Source organism: Sus scrofa, chromosome 15 (genome assembly GCF_000003025.6).
Source record: "Sus scrofa isolate TJ Tabasco breed Duroc chromosome 15, Sscrofa11.1, whole genome shotgun sequence".
Classification (NCBI taxonomy): Eukaryota; Metazoa; Chordata; class Mammalia; order Artiodactyla; family Suidae; genus Sus; species Sus scrofa.
The window spans coordinates 29,918,532-29,940,215 of NC_010457.5; the positions used below are offsets into that span (position 1 = coordinate 29,918,532).

The 21,684-nt window shown below is 43.4% G+C and overlaps 1 protein-coding gene across 36 annotated transcripts in view; it reads left to right on the forward strand.

Moving 5' to 3' along the window:
• Positions 1–21,684, forward strand: part of CLASP1 (cytoplasmic linker associated protein 1) — a 260,115-nt gene that overhangs the window by 135,919 nt on the left and 102,512 nt on the right. For all 36 annotated transcript variants that reach the window (XM_021075175.1, XM_021075147.1, XM_021075149.1 and 33 more), the window contains 9 exons: positions 6,852–7,004; positions 8,683–8,756; positions 11,337–11,429; positions 12,542–12,687; positions 13,830–13,965; positions 14,951–15,021; positions 18,476–18,535; positions 20,407–20,484; positions 21,079–21,246. In XM_021075175.1, coding sequence (XP_020930834.1) covers positions 6,852–7,004; positions 8,683–8,756; positions 11,337–11,429; positions 12,542–12,687; positions 13,830–13,965; positions 14,951–15,021; positions 18,476–18,535; positions 20,407–20,484; positions 21,079–21,246 — 979 coding nt within the window. The remainder of the gene's footprint in view (positions 1–6,851; positions 7,005–8,682; positions 8,757–11,336; positions 11,430–12,541; positions 12,688–13,829; positions 13,966–14,950; positions 15,022–18,475; positions 18,536–20,406; positions 20,485–21,078; positions 21,247–21,684) is intronic.

The window sequence follows — 21,684 nt, forward strand, 5'->3', positions numbered from 1 at the left end:
CTGCACCACTGTTGTTCAATGCATTGACTGCAGTGGTATATAAGGGTGAAAGATTTGAAACAATCGGGCCATGTATGAGTGATTGATTAAATATTATATATGTGTGCAGTGTAATAATCTTTTAAAATAGTTTATACTATTTTACGAAATTTAGGAAAAATTTACTAAATATTGGTAGTGGGCAAAACAGTTTTTGTGCATGTGTGTGTATAATGATAGGTTTATAAATTTGTTAAAATCTGGAGATGCGTATATGTCAGTGTGAACAGATTAATTTTGGGGGGGTTTGGTTGATGTAGGAGAACTTTGACTTTTAATTTTCAAATATGTGTATGTTTTATCAGAAAAAAAGCATAAAGATATTTCTGACTTGGGGGGATCAGGAGAGTTAAAAAATATTTCAGGTTGCTTTACCCTACTTTCTTTGTCTTCCCTAGGCATTTTCATAGCCTTGTTTGACTCTATTATCTAATAAAACCTTATTTTTTTTGGGGGGGGGCGTCTTTTTAGGGCTGCACCTGTGGCATATGGAAGTTCCCAGGCTAGGGGGCTAGGGGTTGAATCAGAGCTATAGCTGCCGGCCTACACCACAGCCACAGCAACGTAGGATTCGAGCTGCATCTGTGACCTACACAGCAACACCAGATCCTTAACCCACTGAGCGAGGTCAGGGATCAAACCCTTGTCCTCATGGATGCTAGTTGGGTTCATTACCACTGAGCCACAATAGGAGCTCTGCCTTATGCATTTTTGAAAGTAATGAAAGCTTCTAAAAAAGACACATGAAGAATGGTTTGCACCCATTCACAAATTTTTAACTTTTTTCGTAGGGGCTGCTAGAGTTAACTATTTGCCCTATTGTGTGTGGGCCCAGGCTCTGTCATAGGTGGTAGGGATACCAAGGAGAATATGAAATGGTCTCTCCTCCAGTGAGAGAGAAACAGATCAGATCTGCAGGCAGCTCCTGAGAAGCCCACGTGCGGCCTGTAGCACAGAGAAGGACAAGGCTGCAGGGCTGCAGAGGACCTGTGTGTTCAGGATTCCAGGGGAATGTGTTTGGCATATGGGGCGAGACGTGCCATCAGCAGCTTAGAGCTGTGAAAGACCAAGAAGGAAAAAACTTGGGGATATTTACGAAAAGCAGCCTGCTTCTGGGCTTATTATCACGTTTCTGTGCGGCCTCCTCTTGGGAGTGCTAATTATATTCCAGTTACTAGGCTGCCTCGTTTTTCACTCCCTTGGGAGAGAATTTCGCTAACAGGGAGTGGGTGAATCTGAAGGCCTGTTAAGAATATCAGCTTCCACAAAGGACCTTGCTGCAGGGAGACAGTTGGTTGTTTAGAAAAGAGGCATCTTCTCCCCATTGGAGTTGCACGAGAGTCAGCCTGCTCAGGAGAGAAGAGAGGCAAACCTTGCTGATTTGGGGTCTGGCCTTCCTGGCAGAGGGGCAGTGGAACAGACACTTCTTTCTGTGACATTCTCTTTGTCCTCATAGATGAGTGCATGCATTTTCTAAATGGACAGTGTGATCACAGACTTGTAACTCCAAGTTCTTTTTTTTTTTTTTTTTTTTTTTGGTCTTTTTGCTATTTCTTTGGGCCGCTCCCATGGCATATGGAGGTTCCCAGGCTAGGGGTCGAATTGGAGCTGCAGCCACCAGCCTACACCAGAGCCACAGCAACATGGGATCCGAGCCGCGTCTGTGACCTACACCACAGCTCACGGCAACGCCGGATCCCCAACCCACTGAGCAAGGGCAGGGACCGAACTTGCAACCTCATGGTTCCTAGTCGGATTCGTTAACCACTGCGCCACGACGGGAGCTCCCACTCCAAGTTCTAAACACCGAACTTGAAGCCTGTCTTTAGACTGGTGTGTTTTTCTGCCACTCCCATACCCGAAACCATTGTCACAGGGCTACATAATGGTCTTTGATGACTTCTGACCCACAGAGTGTGTGTGGCTTGCTGCTTTCAGTTCAGTTCCATCCTGAGGCCTGGGGCTCTGCTGAGGCTCCCTGAAGGATTCAGAATCTGAGTCAGTTGAGGCTGGTGAGGAACTGCTTCTGCTTCCCGTGCTGGCCCTGGTTGCCCTCCGGCCTCTGTCCAGCATCAGGACCACGATTCAGGGCTTCAGTCAAGTTCGTAGATGTATTCAGCTTTTGAAATTACGCTGGTTTGCTATGGAGTCCACGAATGACTGTGTTTGTACTCTGGACTTTTTTTTTCAAAAGGTCCTGTCTCCTCTGTGTTGTAAAATCTCTTTTGTGTCAACAGTTCTTTTGGGCATGCTGTTTGGCTGCTATGTTTCACTTTACTGTGCCCAATAATTGGATTGCCAGGAGTGGGGTAACTGAGAATTGGATGAAAATACAGTGTCACAGTGTAGAAATTATATGTCTGGTCCTATTGATATAACAAGGGACTGGAACTCGGGTGATTTTTGTTTGTTTTTCGGCTGAGCCTGCAGCATGGGGAAGTTCCCGGCCAGGGACTGAACCTGTGCCACAGCAGTAATGCCAGGTCCATAATCTTTTGAGCCACCAGGGAACTCACTCAAGTGTTTTTTGTTTGTTTGTTTTTTAAAGCAATTAAAGGAAAGGGCTTCAGTGAGCTTATTCCAAGTGTCTCCCCCAACCTGTCACATGAGAGAACTAACCTTCATCTGAGTCTTTGCACTGGTGGCCAGAGATAGAATTAATTATTTCTTTGGGCTCAGGAAGAACTGATCCTTCTCTAAGAACATTTTCTGTGTAACAGATGTTGTCTTAATGTGTGAAAATTTTTAAATTGATGTAATAACACAGACTTGCACAGCTAAAAATACTCCTTGGTTAAAGCTCTAGAAGAGGCTCTATACTAACAGATGTCTGCCTAGCTGAAAAGCCTGAAGAAAGTGGGAGTTTCAAGGACTAGTAGAATTCAGTATGCAGTGATTTAGTTCAAAAATACTGAAACGTATTAGAACCTGAGACTGCGGAGCTCCTCATCCTAGATGGGGTCCAGAGTGGATCCCCTTTGGGACCACAGTGCCACTTTGAACACAGCTCATTTGTCCAGGTAAGGAACGGCCCCTGCTGCAGATGAAAAATGTAATTCCAGTTAACTGAAACTGGGCTCCTTTTTGAGAGCCCAGCATCCTTTTGAATTTGATTTTTATTTCTGGGAGTCCCCAAAGCTGGGAACCTTAGGGTAATAAGCTTATTTTCAGATGGTGTGTTAGTTTTCAAATAATAGGCTCAATCGGTTTTTATCCTCCAAACACCTTTTCAGGTGAAGTACCTGTAAATCTAAAGCAGTGTGTCCAGCTGTTAATTTGGAAAATGAACTTCTAACTCGGATAGAAAATATGCGTGACTTTCTTTGTTAGTGCAGAGATCACATGAAAATAATTTGATCTCGATGGTGCAGCATCACAGAGCCCCTTCCCTTATGCTGTTACGTTGTGTATGTGGGGTGTGACCTCTGAACTGGTATTCTAAGCAGTGTGGGTTTGGGGTTTCCTGTGTGTGTTTGCTCTTTATAGTTTCTGCTTAGCTGTTGGATTTTCAATGTCACTTCTTATTAACATCACTGTGCTTCACTCCTGTGTGTCCCCCTCACTCTTTCTGTATTTAATTGCTTCTCATTTGGTTAGAAAATTGGATGAGTAAGCCTGTTAGATTTGTTCCCAAAGGGTAAGTAAAGAGACTGAGTTGGAACTCTTAGAGCTCAGTTTAAAAAACCCTACTTTGGGAGTTTCCGTTACGGCACAATGGGTTAAAGATCCAACTGCAGTGGCTCAGGTCACAGCAGAGGCACAGAAGAGGCGTGGGTTTAATTCTGAGCCCAGGGTGGTGGGTTAAGGATCTGGCCTGGGAACTTCCAAGCAGTCCATTTCCATGGTGATGAAGTGTGTGTCTTGTCAGCACAGTAAACCATGTGACATCGCAGTAAATTGGGACAAGTTGTAATTAACATATATGCTCTTAGAAGACAGAGTCTAAACTGCTTCCACTTTCTTCATACTTTCCCTCAGTTTTTTGGGTGGCTTCCTGCATATATCCTAACTGCCATCGCAGCTGTATGCCAGCATACATCCCTTCTCTGGCCACGAGGTTGTCTGCCTATGACATGAGAAGTATAAAAAGAATGGAAACTAAATGTTGAGTGTTTTATTAAACAGTCATCTTTTACGGTAATTAAAATATGAGGTGAAAATCTTGTATTTGCCCAGGTATTCGCTGTCGCCGATGCACTTCATTTCTTAGTGGAGATCCAAGTTCCCACTTGTTGTCATTTTCCTTTTGCCTGAGGATCTTCAGCGTTTCTTGGAGCACACATCTGCTGCTGATGACTCCTTTTGTTTGTCTACATAAGTTTATTCCGCCTCTATCCTTCAAAGCTATTTTTGGGGGATATAGAATTCTAGGCTGACACTTGCCTTTCACCATGTTCAGTGTGTCATTCCCTTGTGTTCTGGTGCACGCGGATTCTTTCTTCCTTTCTTTTTTTCTTTTGATGGCTGCACCCACGGCACATAGAAGTTTTGAAAGAAGCTTTGCTGGGTCCGTGCCCCTCAGTCGTCATTGACCTCTCCCACAGTCTGGAGCTGTCACTGTTCTGAGAGGAGTAATGGTCACAGTTCTCAGCATGGCTGAGTAATGACAGCGGTCCACACGCTCCAGGAGATGCCCTGAGGACAGATGGGCTGAGGCTGGCAGTGCCCAGTGGGCGACCTTGTCCTTGACTCTTGGGAGGGGCCTTAGTAGCATGCTCTGCAGTTTAAGAATCACTTCTGAGTCCACATGGGAAGTCTCTGCTGGTAGATCACTGAACATCTACATCAGTAAGACACTGTTGTGTGGATTGAAGGAGCCTGTGAAACAGCACAGCTTGATGAGGTGATATGGGAAATATAAAGACTTGTTGAGGGGAGCTTATTTGCACAAGGATGTGGTTCCTCCCTTACTGTTGAATAAAAGAAGCCCTGTACTTTGAAGAGGATGGTTGGTGAGCTGTGAAGGAACAGTAGGGTCTGAGTAGACCAAGACTTGGCTGTGGGCAGTTTAGCCAAGAAGCAACTAGTTTGAGAAAAGCATGTTATTTGTATCTGTTTTCTGGTCAGCAGTTATTTACTTCAGATTTATTGGTAAAGATCTAATGCCCTATTTCAGAAATCATGAATATTACCCACTATGGATGTCAGTTTCTCTCTCTCTCTCTTTTTGTTATTTGTTTTCTTTTTAGGGCCAAACCTGTGGCATATGAAAGTTCCCAGTCTAGGGGTTGAATCAGAGCTGCAGCTGCCGGCCTAAACCACAGCCACAGCCACAGCCAAGCCAGATCTGAACCACATCTATAATCTGCTCCACAGCTTGCAGCAACACCGGATTCTTAACCCACTGAGTGAGGCCACGGGTCAAACCTGCATCCTCATAGATGCACAATCAGGTTCTTAACCTGCTGAGCCGCAACAAAAACTCCTGTTTTTTTTTTTGGTTTTTAATCACTCCTAAGTTCTTTGTTTATCCTCCTGAATGACCCACACTTGCTATATAAGCCCTTGGTACACTCATGTGCAGCATGACAGCTTTAATTCTTATGTCTTCAAAATGCTGTTTATAAATACATTCATTTTTCTAAGCCCAAAGATTTATTTTTGCTTTTTAGATTTTTAAATGCAGCTTGAACATTGGTTAAATATATTGCTATTTAGAAAATTTGTAAGTTAATGAACTTATGAAAAAAATGTTCAAATTCACTAAAAGAGAAATGCAGTGAAGAAGAGGTGTGGGTTTTGTTTGTTTGTTTGGCTTTTCAAATTTTGGCTCAAGTTTAAAATGATAATATTCATGAGTTCTATCGATGCTCAGCGGTTAGCAAACCTGACTAGCATCCATGAGGACATGGGTTCGATCCCTGGCCTTGCTCAGAGGGTTAAGGATCCGGCATTGCTATGAGCTGTGGTGTAGGTCTCAGACACTGCTCAGATCTGGCGTTGCTGTGGCTGTGGTGTAGGCTGGCAGCTGCAGCTCCCATTGACCCCTAGCCTGGGAGCCTCCATATGCCGCGGGTGCAGCCGTAAAAAGACAAAAAGACCAATAAATAAATAAATAAATAAATAAAATGATAATATTCAATGTTGGCAGGGGTCTGGCAAGATAGGCACTTCTTTCAACTTCTAGGAAAAGTACGTATTAATTTTTTGAAGATAAATTTGGCAGTGCACATCAAAAACTTTTATACTCTTTGACCCTGTAATATTGCTTCTAGTAATTTTTTCCTTAAAATTATTAGACTGAATTCAAGCAAAAAAGCAAAAAAAAAATTTTTTTTGGTGCAATATTATGTCTAACGGTAAGGTATTAGAATCACCCAAAATGTGTGACAGTGGAGGTGTTTTTCATTTGTGTAATTTTCAAAGTACAAAGTACCATTCAGCCCTTAAAATGGTATTTATGAAGAATATTTCATCATATGGTAAAATGGACATATTTGAAATAAACAATGTTCTAAAATGAAATAGCGTCTCGCATTAACTATTAAAAAATGCATGAAGGATGGTCAGAAATATTCCAAATTGTTAAAGTAACTGTTCCTAGGTGGTAGTTTTATAATAAATTGCTTTCTTCTTTATGGTTTTTCTATTTCCTAAAATTTGGGCGAGAGAGCATTCTGGGTCTGTGAAAGCAAACCCGATGTTTGTAGCTGAATTTTGCACTACCTCGGGCTTTTCTTGACCCTGGACCTGCGCCTCAGATTCCCAAAGAGCAGACAAGCCATCATCTCTAAGGCTAGTTGCTATTTTAAGTTAAGGTGAAAAAGTACTTAAACATTTCTTAAAAAATGATTTCTGTGCTTACTCTTCAGATAAAAATTTTGATGATGAAGATTCTGTGGATGGTAATAGGCCTTCTTCTGCCAGTTCCACGTCATCCAAGGCTCCACCAAGCTCTCGGAGAAACGTTGGAATGGGGACCACCCGCAGGCTCGGTTCATCCACAGTTGGATCCAAATCTTCAGGTGAGACCGAGCCTCATGTGGTGGTGAGGGCTCAGCTTGTCAGCGTTTAAAGGCAGATGTACATGATATTTGCCCACCGTGCCCTTTAGAAGTGCAGCAGTTCTGCTGGCAGTATGCTTCCACCTGCTGTCCTTTAATAAGATTAGTTCTGTGCTGTTGATGTTGATACCTTGCAAGGTGGAGCTGCTGTTTTGCTGAGGCAGAGCCTGTAGGAGACTGAGGTTAAGACGAGGGAGGGCAGAGCTAAGAGCCAGAGGGAGAGCAAGCATCACTATGATGGCTGGTTTCGTCATTGTCCAGCTAGGCCTGCGACAACCAGGGGGTCTTTTTAGCCAGTTTCTGTGTATCAAGATTGCGGCTGTCTGGAAGTCAGATTATACCATCTGTCTTTAAAAAGAGTTTTGTTGCTACAAGTGGCGTTCTTCCTTGTGAGACCAGAATGGATGCTGAATTAGTAAAGAGTACAGATCCCACGGCTTTGAAAGTTGATTTACAAAGGTTTCTTCCCTAAACGCCTCCTCTCCCGCACCCTAATTTAGCCAGTTTTGAATCCTTGTTACATACAAGTTTCATATTGCTGTCCCATTTTAAACTTACATGCAAATTTCCTACTTTTTAACCTCTAAAAGATCACATGCTTGGTCTTTGAGTCCTATTCTGTTTGTGACACTTTGCCTCACATAGAGGAGGCGCTTGGCTCCTCCGGTCTGCTGGGTGGGATCCAGGCCTAACCCTAAAACACACGTAGAGCACCACATCACAGTGTGTCTGCAATCTTTTTACAGTTTGCTTGTGAGGGCACTGTGACTCTTCAAGAGTCATGGCATGTGTTTATTGCTGTCAGGAGTTGTCCTTAAAGCCCCTTTCAGTCTAGGTGGTTGACCAGGACGCCAGACACCAGATAGCTTGGTAAGAAGCTCTAGAATAGGAGGCGGACTAATCAGTGTAAATCATTAGTGAGCATTACAGGGATGGCTGTAGACGACAATTTTGAAACCTTTATTATGAAGAAAAAGCATCTGATAAAGCATCATATGATTTCCATATTAGCAAATGAAGTTCATATTATCCAAAAAAAAAAAAAAAAAAAAAAAACACTTTTTCCCAAACAATAGCAATTAACTTTGAAGATACAGAGCATCTTACAGCAGCTTTATGGGGAAAAATTGCAACTGATAAATAAATGAAAAATGGACAGTTAACATGAGCTTAAGGAAATGAAAATATTTTGATACTAATATGAAGTTGAGACAACTGTTAAATTCTTTAGAACTTATTTGAATGTTTCACAGATAGGTTTGGTTCCTAACTATGATATAATTTAATGTATTCCCTGAGGAATAAAAATTTCTATGATATGTTTATTAGGAATCTTGGAAAAGATTTACACATTAAGACAAATAGAAATCATCTAAATCCTTTAAAGGCTAGACCGGCCCACTAAGCAAGTGGTCTCTTTAAATGACTTTAAGCTAATGTGTATAATTATGTTGTCTAATTACTATAGTTTGTCTTGTTATTGAGAGTCAGTAATGCTTGTCAGTCGCACAAAACTCTAGATTTTACTTATTAAGACTTTAAAAAAGTTACAAATATTCCAAAATGTAATTTGATTGTGTATATTCAGACTTCTTCGGTGCACATTGTTTACATTTTGAAAAAATCCGTCTTTTTGTAGCTGCAAAAGAGGGAGCTGGTGCTGTGGATGAGGAGGATTTCATCAAAGCGTTTGATGATGTACCTGTAGTGCAGGTGAGTTGGATTAAAAGCAAGGTGAGCTTAGTCTTCAGATAGTGTTTTTCAGATACGTGATGTTCAGCGTTTCTTACTAGAGAGGGTGGTTTTGACTGTCAAGACCACAGGAGGTCTGAGACGGCATACTAGGACGTGTTGGAACCTTCCACGGCTAAAGTGAAGAGCCGGAGCGACGGGCACTGTGACTGTTCAGTGAGAGCTGAAAGAAGCAGCTGCTAGTAATGAGCTTGTGGGTCAGGTCATATCACAGAGGGAAGCAAGTAAGAAGATTAGAATAAGCGGACAGAAAATGGAGTTCCCTCTGTGGCACAGCAGGATCAGTGGTGTCCCTGGAGCACTGGGACGCAGGTTCAATCCCCAGCCCAATCCAGTGGGTTAAGGATCCAGTGTTGCCAGAGCTGCGGCTTAGGTTGCAACTTTGGTTCTGATCTGACCCCTAGACCAGGAATTCCGTATGCTGTGGGGTGGCCAAGGAAGAAAGAGAAGAAGAAGAGAGGACAAAGAAGCATGCTGATTTTGGAGTTCCTGTTGTGGCGCAGTGGAAATGAATCCAACCAAGAACCATGAGGTTGCGGGTTCGATCCCTGGCCTCGCTCAGTGGGTTAAAGATCTGGTGTTGCTGTGAGCTGTGGTGTAGGTCACAGACGCGGCTTGGATCTGGTGTTGCTATGGCTGTGGTGTAGGCCAGAGGCTACAGCTCTGATTAGACCTCTAGCCTGGGAACCTCCATATGCTGCGGGTGCGGCCATAGAAAAGACAAAAAAAAAAAAAAAAAAAAAAAGCATGCTGATTTAGGTGTTTCCCTTAGAAAGAAAAATTTGTAAACTTGAAGGATTTGGGTGTCTGAAAGCCATAAAAAATGGTTTTATAAAGTGTTAGTTTAACCATCCTGATGCTTCACTTAAGTACCTAACAGATGAAACAAAATGATTATAAATGTTGGGGAACAGCTGCACGTTTAAACTGCGTTATGCCTCAGTGTCATCTGTTGTTGATGGGCTCATGGTCCTTTCTCCTTCCGCCTGTGTTGAGTGTCCGTGCTCTGGGCTCCTGTAGACCTGCTGTCTGTGTGAATGCCTGGTCACCTGCTGGCTGATTGCTACATGTGCAAGCAGATGACAGGTGTTTTAGGCCCAGGCTTGTCCTGAAGTCCTCGCTCTTCCGAGCATGCCTCACTCTTGTTGGTTATTCATTCCCCTTGTTACCTTATAAGTAAGATGTAAGGGAGGATAAATGAGAAAGGAGATCTGAAAGAACTTTAGGTTCCAACTGCAGGAATGCCTCCTTTTATTGTATTCACTTTGTTGTGCTTCACAGATACTGCATTTTTACAAACTGAAAGTTTGTGGTAACTCTGTGTTGAGCATCTGCATCTGTTGGTGCCATGTTTCCCAGTAGCATTTGCTCACCTCATGTCTCTGTGTCATATTTTGAGAACTCGCACAAGATTTCAAACCCTCTAGCAAAAAGATCATAATTTGCTCAAGACTCAGGTGATGGTTAGCATTTTTGAGCAATAAAGTTTTTTGTTTTTTGCTTTTTTTTTTTTTTGTCTTTTTAGGGCCACACCCGCAGCATATGGAAGTTCCCAGGCTAGGGGTTGAATTGGATCTGTAGCTGCCAGCCTACACCACAGCCACAGCAACGCCAGATCCGAGCCATTTCTGTGACCTACACCACAGTTCAGGGTAACACCATATCCCCAACCCACTGAGCAAGGCCAGGAATCGAACCTGCATCCTCATGGATACTAGTTGGATTCGTTACCTCTGAGCCATGACGGGAACACCCAAGTGTTTTTAAGAAAATCATGGACTTGGAGAATAGACTTGTGGTTGCACAGGGGGATGGGGAGCTTGGGGTTAATAGTTGCAGACTATTGCCGTTGGAATGGATTAGCAATGAAATCCTGCTGTGTAGCACTGGGAACTCTGTCTAGTCACTTCTGATGGAGCATGATAATGTGAAAAAAAAGAATGTATACATGTATGTGTAACTGGGTCACCATGCTGTACAGTAGAAAACTGACAGAACACTGTAAACCAGCTATAATGGAAAAAAATTAAAAATCATTATATTAAAAAAAGAACAAAAAATAAGGTATGCACATTGTTCTTTTAGACATGATACTTTTGCACACTTAATAGACTATAGGCTAGGAAACCAAAAAAAATTCATGTGAGTTGCACCGCCTCACATGCTTGCGATGTTCACTTTATTGCAGGGGTCTAGAACTGACCTTGCAGAATCCCTGAGGTGTAATGTGGTGTTAGATAATGCTCTGGGTGATCTGTGATGTGAGCATCTCTGATGGTTCCCTGGCAGGCTTCTTGCCCTTTTTCATGAAGTCACCTGTCTGGTCACGGTAAAGCTGTGGTTGAGACCAGGTTATAGGTTCCTTGGCATCACATACAGTGAGCAAGTAGCTCATTCCAGGACAACCTGTCTAGATGTTATCTCAAGATGAAGTAATTTCTTTCACTGTATTTGCTGCTCTTGACTTCATGTAATTAAGACATTATCTTTGTTTATTCTTTAAATTTTCTTATATTGATTGTAAGTTAATTTTGCTTACAGATTTATTCCAGCCGAGACCTGGAGGAATCCATAAACAAGATTAGAGAAATACTGTCTGATGACAAGCATGATTGGGAGCAAAGAGTAAATGCTGTAAGCTGGTGATTTTGTGTGATTACATTTTCATTAGATATTTGAAGGCTCTAAATATTGCATTATGAAATTACGGTACTTCTCTAATGAATTTTAAGTGCTAAATATTTTAAAGATAAGTTACCATATTTACATTTTATCTTTTTGGGGGATTACCTTACTTCTGTTTTTAAAACATGCCAACTTCTATCTTTTTGTTCTTTGAACAAAGACCTACCTGTGGAATGACCACTGCTCTTACCTTAGGAAAGATTTGACTCTGTGACTTTTGACCAGGAAAGTGGCTTTTTAGTGACATTTTCAGTGTGTGTCCCTCTATTGCAGTCTTTCTTCCTATCTTTAATGAAAATAGGTGGGCTGAACATTATGGCGCAGGGACATTCAAATGAAGGGCACGTCTTCTCTAAGGAAAGCTCTTTTGTGTTGGGTGTCCAGTGGGGAGGGGGCTGCTGCTTCTTTGACTCATTAAATAAATGGCAGTGGAGTGGGATGTGGGGGAAGGTAAACTTAGGGAAGGCACTTTTGCAAGCTTAAAGGTTTTAGTTACTGTATCCTTAGTATTGCATAAATACTCTAACATGTTTCCAATTAAAAAATACATTTCGGAGTTCCCATCGTGGCGCAGTGGTTAACGAATCCGACTAGGAACCATGAGGTTGCGGGTTCGGTCCCTGCCCTTGCTCAGTGGGTTAAGGATCCGGCGTTGCCGTGAGCTGTGGTGTAGGTTGCAGACGCGGCTCGGATCCCGCGTTGCTGTGGCTCTGGCGTAGGCCGGTGGCTACAGCTCTAATTCGACCCCTAGCCTGGGAACCTCCATATGCCGCGGGAGCGGCCCAAGAAATAGCAACAACAACAACAACAAAAAGACAAAAGACAAAAGACAAAAAAAAAAAAACATTTCTTAGAATACTTGTAGATACTAATTTAAAAAATTATTTGTTCTTATTTGTGATCCTTAGATTTGTTACTATTTAGTTGGCTGAATGGCTTTTTGGAAAACTGTTTATGTATCATTTAGCTGTGATGTTAAGCTCTAATATTTGATGACTTCTATTGTTTTGTATATTCTAATCATTGCTTTGGATCTCTCTTAATTTTCCCTACCCCTTTAGCTAAAAAAGATTAGATCTCTACTTTTGGCTGGTGCTGCTGAGTATGATAACTTCTTCCAACATTTGCGTCTTTTGGACGGAGCCTTTAAGCTCTCTGCTAAGGACCTGCGGTCTCAGGTAGTGCGGGAGGCTTGTATCACCTTGGGGTAAGGATTGTGACATTCTTGTCCTCACATGTCATCGTATTGTAGCCTTGGCTCCGTGCTTCAGAGGTGGCTCATTGAATATGCCGCTGGCTTTCTTTCACACAACTTAGGCACATTCCACTTAAACTGTGTTACTTCTTGCACAGTAATTCCTGACCAACTATGTTAAGTGTGACAGATTTTAAGTTTTATTCAGTGACTTAGCTCTGAAGCCCCTATTTTAAACGTGGAGCAGTTATTCTTAATATGGATAAGTGAAATCTTACAAACTTTTATTCTCAGCCTTCTTGTTGACTGTGCTGGCTAGATATAGCATGATTATTAGAACTTTTGTTTGTTTCCAGAAGAATGCTGTAGCTGTAAAGTTAAAGGCATGTCTTGCAGTAAAATTTTATCCTCACTAAACCTGTGTCAGTGCCTAAAACATCTGTGTTAGAAAGTACGTTAAATATCAAGACAGCAGCAGTTGTAAGGTGGTTTTGCAGCTCTTTAAAGTTTTAACCTCTGATATTAAAGCCTGAATGTTATATGTTAAAAATAAAAGAGCAGGAGTTCCTGTCGTGGCTCAGTGGTTAATGAATCTGACTAGGAACCATGAGGTTGCGGGTTCGATCCCTGCCCTTGCTCAGTGGGTTAAGGATCCAGTGTTGCAGTGAGCTGTGGTGTGGGTTGCAGACACGGCTCGGATCTGGCATTGCTGTGGCTCTGGTGTAGGCAGGTGGCTATAGCTCCGATTAGACTCCTAGCCTGGGAACCTCTGTGTGCCATGGGAGCGGCCCTAGAAGAGGCAAAAAGACAAAAAAAAAATAAATAAATAAAATAAAAGAGCAAAAGGGGGGAGGGAGCTTCTTCATATTTGTGTTTTATTACTATATGATTAATTTGTTTTTTGCTATTTTAAGAGTAATTGGTTGGAAGTTATTTATTTAAAAAAAAAAAAGAAGAGCAAACTCTTGGACTGGTAGCTGTTTGCATCCTCTATGTGCATGTTGGAACTGTTTTTAAAGTATTTTACTTAGACCTTTGTCCTTTATCCTGAGATGACTTTAAATGAAGGCTCTAAAATGTTCAGAGGTATATGTGCTACACTATTTGCAGGAACTGTGATGTGACTATAGCCTAGTGTTCCTTTCTCATTGTAGGCATCTGTCGTCGGTTCTCGGGAATAAGTTTGACCATGGAGCTGAAGCCATTATGCCAACTATCTTTAATTTAATTCCAAACAGTGCCAAAATTATGGCCACCTCTGGTGTCGTAGCTGTTAGGTTAATCATTCGGGTGAGTATAGCGGGGGCCATCCCTCACATAAGCAAGTGGTAAATGGCAGTGGTGGTTGAGAAGCACTTGTTGGGACCATTTTTCATTTGAGTGATTATGTACATGGAATCATGTTGTACAGCCAAGGTTGGCCTTTTCCCCACTTACCTAGAGCCTTTTCCATCCCCTGGTGTTGCCCTGGGGGTGTGGTGCAGTTACTGAGGTGGATCAGCCACTCATCATTGACTTTAAATATGTCAACATGTGCATCTGCTTCTGAGTTTATACTCTGTTCTCTGTGTCCAACCATCACTCCTGTTCTTCCTTCCTTAATCCCGAGTCGTTCCCTTTTAGGTGTTTGTGCTTGTGGTATTATTTGCCTAAATTTTTTGTTTAAGTAATTGTGTATAAGTGCAGAAACGAAATAGGGTCTTTAGTTAAAGTTTTCGAAACACTCAGTTAGATTTAAATAATTAGCTGAGGCATTGACATGCACATTTTCAGTAAAACCTGACAATTCACAGAGGCTTAAAGTTCTACACCGTTTCCTCGCCATCAAGTTCCTTTTCTGCACAGGCAGCCCTTGAATCTGGGCTTGATGATCACTGAAATCTGTGCAGAATATTCGTCATTATTGTGAGTTACTTTGTTCGTGCTATTTTTAGTTCTCGCATGTGCACCGTCTACTTAAGTGTTAAACCAGAAGCTGTTTTTGGACATTTCCATTGAAACTGTATTAACAGGTGTAGGTCTGCCGACTGCCTTTGCACTCACTCTGTCTCTACTGCTCAGGTGGTTTAGACTTCATACCAGCAGTTTGTTTTGAGTTTAGGCTTATTTATGTATCATTCCTGCCATCTGTTCTGGCTCTGTAAATTCTGTCATGCCCTTTAGCAATATCCAGAGGAATTCTTTTTTCTTAATCTGAATATATGCTTTATATATGCTTTAGGTAGGCTAGTCAGGAAGTGGTTGTCCAAATTGCGTTTTTTGTTCTTGTCCACAGCACACACACATCCCTAGGCTGATACCTGTCATAACAAGCAACTGTACCTCCAAGTCTGTCGCAGTTAGAAGGTACGTTTTTAAAGCATTTCCTCATTATTTTTGAAACTAAAAAAAATTTCATATTTCTCTCCATGAAAAAAAGTTGATTTTAAACGTTTGATATCATTTAAAATTGCTGTGATAAATACCTTTGGATTGAGGGATCATGATCGAAATTGTCTGGAAAGTAAATTTGGACAGCCTTTATTGTTTTTGTCTTTGCATGTGAGTGTGGGAGAGTGTGTGTGGAGGTTATTGGGGGAGGGGGATGTAGCCCTGTACGTTGTTTTCCTGAGATGGTTCCCCTACCTCTGTCATTGGTCTGCCCTGTTCCCTGAATAAAGGCAATAGCTGCATGCCTGAAAAAAACGTAAAAATCAGTGGCAGTCATTTGCTATTAAATAAGTAGGAGGTAGTGTGTGTGGTTTGCAGCTTCTGGTAGTGATGCCTGGACTCTGAATCCTCACCATCACCTCCCTGGGCTGCACAGTGACAGGAGGTGGCCCCTGAAGACACGGCCTGGGCAGCCAGCGGGGGCTTTGTCTTGTGCCAAGGGGCCTGCCCAGCCCACGAGTGGGGAATAAGGGCCATGTTCTCTAGCTGGGATCTGTGGGTCTTGACTGTTGAGTCAGGGTCTTTTGAGAATCTTGGAATCTGTGGACCCTTTTCTCAGGAAAATGTAAACACACAGAAGTCCTGTGTAGGTTTTCTGAGGATTTGTGGAAACCATGGGAGCTTATATCTAGAGCTTTATAGGGTAAATTAATGGCAGGCCTGGGCGGTAGCCACCTGGCGTATCCCTCTAATCCTGTGTCCTGGTCCAGCCCAGGGGAGGAGAGGGCTTAGAGCACAGCTGACCCCGGCCACCTGCTGGCTGTCCTTTCCCAGGTATTAGGTTGCATCTGCCAGGGTTTCCTTGGTACGGGATCCCTCTAAGCATGAAGCGGTCCCTGGATCCATCTTATTAACAGGGAGGCAAGAGGAAGAAAAGGGGAACAATCTAGCTACGTGAAGCCAGGAAGAAAGAAATGTTCTTGCTGAACTGAAAAAGCTTGATTTCTTACAGCAAAGCACAGTTGAGTGTGGCTGAGGAATGCTGTCTGCCCTTGACCTCCTTCGGGGCAGAGCGGTCCAGCTTCCCCTGGAGATGAACATGTGGAGATGGAATCGGAGGTGGAGGGTGCCGGGAGGCTGCCCACCTACCCAGTTGCAGGGTTGTTCTGCGGTGCAGGCATTTGGGGCTTGACGCTTAGTAGAAGCTTAGTGAGTGGTCATTGATAGGAGAATTGCTGCTGCTGCTCTTGTTCTTGTTGTCACTACTGATTTAGGTCTCCAGGAGCAATTCGAAATGTGTTTTTCCTTTGCGGGGAAGGCAGAGTTGCTCCAGTGACATGACACAGATCTTTGGGGAGCGTTGCAGGATGTTTAGTATATCAGCAGACTTGGGTCACCGTGTCAAAGATACCTTGCCCAGGGGACTTAGACAACAGGGATTTCTTTTCTCTCAGCTCTGGAGGCTGGAGCTCGGAGCCCAGGGTGCCCGAAGACTCGGGTTCTAATGGCAGTAGCTCACAGATGGCTGCTTTCATGCTATGTCTTCATGATGAAGGGAGAGCACAGCCAGCTCTTAGTGTTTCTCCTTCAAGGGACCCTCATCCCATCAGGAGAGTGTCACTTTCATGGCCCATGTCAAGCTCATTACCTCCTGGAGGCCCCATCTCCAAACACTGTCATGCTGGGGGTTAAGGCAGTAACAGAAGGATTAGGGGTAGTAATTCAGTCCATAGCATTTAACAGTTCTACTAAATACAAACAATATCATGCGGTTACTGTGACAGCAGAAAGGCCACTCCTTTCACCAGCTTCTGAGCCACACAGCCAGGTTGATGTTCCTGTGTTTAGTTGGGATGAGTCTTGCTCAGAGCTATGCATCTTAATGATAAAAGGAGCAACAGGGACCATCCTGACCCAGTCCCTCTGCCTTCCGAAGGTAGAGAGAGCCAAGTAGGGCCCTGTAACCAAGACCCTGCACTCAGCCTGTGCCTCAGAATTTGTAAGAATAGACCACCCAATCTCCCTGCCTTCAAGGAGTTTATCATTTTGGGGGGAGGCTAAAAACAGTAACAGAAAGTAGTATAAGAGTAAGTTACAACATCTGTATTGTGGATTTAGGAATTTATAGAGCAGTGGTTAAAACTAGCTGGTATAGTCCCAAAAAGCCTCACAGACAAGTTAAAAAATTGAGCTGCTTGTTGAATGATGAGTAGGATTAGGTGAAGAGACAAGTTCCAGCCAGATGTGCATAATTAATGCAGTGTTTAAATAATGCCATCACTGATAAACCTGTGTGTATGATTTTAGCCTGAAAACTTGAAAACAAAGCCTAATTTACAGGTGATATTTTTGATTAACTAGATTGTTCCAAAACACATTTAAGATGAGAATTAGCCCTAAAGATAGCTGTAATCACTAAAGAATAGGTCCATAAATAAAGACTTAATGCGCATACACATTGAAGAGATAAGAAAGCTTCACACCAGGAAATGAGGTGGGGAAAGGGGAGAAGTAGGTTGAGGCAGGGGCGGGGAAAGCCACGGTGAGGGCAGGATGTGCCCTGTCAGTCAGTGTCTCCCCAACACCCCCCTGCCACCAGCCCTGGCATCAGGTTGAATCTCTCTTGGGCTCTCCTGGAGCCGTGTGCTCCTGGCACAGGCGGAGTGCTTCCTGTCTGTCCTGCTCACAGGATTGTGTCTTGGTTCCCACTGTCTCTCTAGCATCTAGCACAGGGGAAGAGTTGATTAGAGATTTATGGAGTGATTAAATAAATGTATGGATCATGAGATTTTGAATTGGGAAGATGATGGGAAGGAAGGGCTGATCATTAATGAAAGAGTGCCTTCTGATTGGTCTCCTTGAATGGGTTCCTTACTTCTGACAGTATTTATTTTACCAAGACGGATACCCTGGAATTCAGGAAAAGGAAGTTCTGAGGAGGTAGGACTGGAAGTGGCTGTGGGTGATAGAATTCAAAGGAGATGGGACCAGATGGGACCAGTGTCGTTTTCTGCATGAACCAGACCAAGAAAGAGGACTGAAGTGAAAAGCTTTAAAAAGAAAGGGTGTTTGTTGAAAGACTGGAGAGAGGAAAATGGCTGAGTGGCTAATGAAAAATTGATTTTAAGCGTTTGGCAGGAAAATTTGGTAAACCCTTTGTTTCTCAGGAGACCTTTTTTTTTTTTTTTTTTTCCTCTTTAGGGCAGTACCATAGATGTACCATTGATCACCATAGATGCTTAATTTTTTTGATTTGCTTTGGTTTTCAGTTAGTTCTGCTTCCATTTGTATGTTCCATTTTTTGATTCATAAAAAAATGGAGGAAATTTACCAATTCTCAAAGGTAATGTTGGGTCACTGAAGAAAAAAGACCTTTATTTTAATCAACACACAACCGATTAAGTTATGTACTTTTCTTTACAATTTTCAGGCGCTGTTTTGAATTTTTAGATTTACTCTTGCAAGAATGGCAGACGCATTCGCTGGAACGGTAAGCATCTGATTTGCTGGTTTTTCCTCTGGATTGAATCTTGAGATTTAATGTCTCAGCAAGCAGTCCAACCCACTTCTTAGAAGAAGTGAAGGCGAGCATTTGTTTGTGTGAACACTGCTGTTGCCTCTCGTGATGTGAGGCACGTACCACTGGCAGCAGCTTTTAGTGAGTTCCATGCACTTTCACGGTGCCCTGTGACACCGTCCAGCCAAGGATGTGCTCGCATGGAATCCGATCCTGCTGTGCGACATCCTGTCAGTTCCAATGAGGTAAATGTTTAAAGCTGCCATAGAGGCAAGGGGGAACCTGACAATCCTTGGAGGAATTTCTCCCGTTTGCAAGTTTTCTTTCTGCTCTCTCTGTATCAGAAAGTCAGCAGTTTTCTCTTTATTCAGGTTGGTGTGTGGTGAGCTTCACATCATCGTGATAAAATGTGGGATTATGGCAGAAGTCTTTTTTTTTTTTTTTTTTTTTTTTTTTGTCTTTTTAGGGCTGTACCCACAGCATATGGAGAATTTCCAGGCTAGGGGTCCAATCGGAACTATAGCTGCTGGCCTATGCCGCAGCCACAGCAATGCGGGATCCGAGCTGTATCTATGACCTACACCATAGCTCACCACAATGCTAGATCCTTAACCCACCGAGTGAGCCCAGGAATCAAACCTGCATCCTCATGGATACTAGTCAGGTTCATTAACCACTGAGCCGTGACACAAACTCTGGATTATGGCAGAATTCTTAAAGAAGTATGTCTCTCTTTGAGGATTATTCTTAGCCACTTTTAGTTCCTGCCAGTTTAAGGTGCCTCTTATTCTTTCTGAGTTAAATTTAGAGACTATAGAGGGTAATATTGTTCCACCCAGTTTTTACTGCTGCTTTGTGAAGGATCTGACAACATGTTAGACATGTTATTAGCTGTGGAATTTTAATACACTGAGCACTCCTGGGAGTACAGTTCTCTGTGCAGTGGTCAGAGATGAAATGCCAGGCCTTCCAGAAGGAAAATTTCACCTGAAAATACTTTGAATCTCAAGACAGTAGCTCATTTAAAAAATATTTTCTTGTTCTTTAATGTCTTGAGTATTATATCTTCTTTTGGCAATGGCTTTGGGATTTAGAGGGAGAAGGTGGAATGAAGATTTAACGTGGGTACAGGTGAGCAAGAAGACAGAAAAGCATGATCACCTCAGGTGAGCTCTGTGTGCAGCCTCCAAGCAGGTACTCACCCAGTATCGACTGGATGAGTGGGGAACAAGGCAGAGACTTGAGATGCTTGTCAAATTGGTACCTAGTCTTTGTTCTGTGAAACTGTTCATTCCACTTGTTGCCTTTTTCTTAAAACTATTAGATATTCAATGAAACAGTTGAATGCTTTCTTCTCAGAGTAGAACGTAACTAAAGAGAATACCTGTTTACAAGACAGAAACCTCTTTTCATTAGTGTTCATGTTGTGTAGAGGCACTTGGAAAAACATCCTTTAATTACAGAGATGAGATGCAGATAGCCTCTTTGGTGTTAAGATTATTATGATCGCATTACAGTTTCCGCAGGAGCTGGTTCTAACCATGCAGAGGTGGGGTTTTGTTGTCTGGGTTCATAACAGATTGAGCTAAGTGAGTATGGCCTGAAAAACATCAGCCGTGACTAAAAAGGGAAAGTCGCCAGAGCTTAGGTTACCAGGGCCCAGGGTGGGAGGTGGGGGTGCTACTGGGTGGGAGGGTTCTCACTTTCTGGCTGCGTGCGTGTTGACTCTGGGCACAGAGGCCCTATGTCCGCATTGCCCATCTGAAGGGCTGTCTCATACCTACTTTTAGCCGCATGAAACCATGGATCAATGACTGTTGCCGCTTTCTTTTCTCAACATCCAGGCATATATCAGTATTAGCTGAGACAATAAAGAAAGGGATACATGATGCCGATTCCGAGGCCAGGATAGAAGCGAGGAAGTAAGTGTTTACTCACCGCCGTGGTTATATTTCAGACTCGTTGTCCCAACTGCCTTATTAAAAGTGCATCGAGTGCATGGACATGTTTTCTTTATTTCTTTTTTTTTTGTCTTTTTGTCTTTTTGTCTTTTTGTCTTTTTGTCTTTTAGGGCTGCACCAGCGGCATATGGAGGTTCCCAGGATAAGGGTCCGATTGGAGCTGTAGCTGCTGGCCTACACCATAGCCACAACAACGCAGGATCTGAGCCGTGTCTGCAACCTTCGCCACAGCTCACGCCAGCTCATGCCAGATCCTTAATCCACTGAGCGAGGCCAGGGCTCGAACCCGTGAATTTCAGGTTGCACGAGCCCCCCTCGTGTTCTAGGAACTGTTATAGATGGCTCAGCCCTGTCTTCCCTAAGTCTCTCCAGTCTTGCCAGCCAGGCACTTTAACTTCCACTTTATTGTAAGACTGAGATTCCTGGAGGGGTGGGTTCAGGCCGGCCTCCTTTGACTGGACTGCCCCGGCGCCCTGCTGATTCCAGGGCTGGGCTCTGTCCCCCACAGTGTCCCGTGCCCCGCCCAGTGCTCAGTACAGCCGCGTGTTTCCCCAGGTGTTACTGGGGCTTCCACAGTCACTTCAGCAGAGAAGCAGAGCACCTGTACCACACCTTGGAGTCCTCTTACCAGAAGGCACTGCAGTCCCACCTGAAGAACTCAGACAGCATCGCGTCTCTGCCACAGTCTGACCGCTCGTCTTCCAGCTCGCAGGAGAGTCTCAAGTAAGAAGGCCTGGCTCTGCTCGGTGGTGTGGACGCCCTGTTTCAGCACTTGCCAAACAAGAGCAAGGCTCTGCCTATGCTCCTGTACATGTGTGTGCCTGGTACTGTGCCCTCGACTCACATGGATCTGGTGCTGGGTCAGGTGCTGTGGGGGGTGGAGAGAGGTGGGTGGCCCTGGGCCGGTGGTCCCAGAGCAATTTTGGAATAACAGGGATGAACTATTCTCAGAGGATGTACGTGCTGCCTTAGAGACAGCTGGGAAAGAGTGGGCATTCCCAGCCTGGGGCTTAGTGTGCTGCGTCCTCACCTTGTGTTTCCTCTCTGGCTCCATTTCAGACTTGTTAACTTAATGCAGATACAATGCTAAAGCTTTTCTCAAGCTGGGGGTTTATAAGAGCGTGGTCCATGTTACCTATAAAATTCTGAAAATGCTTTTTT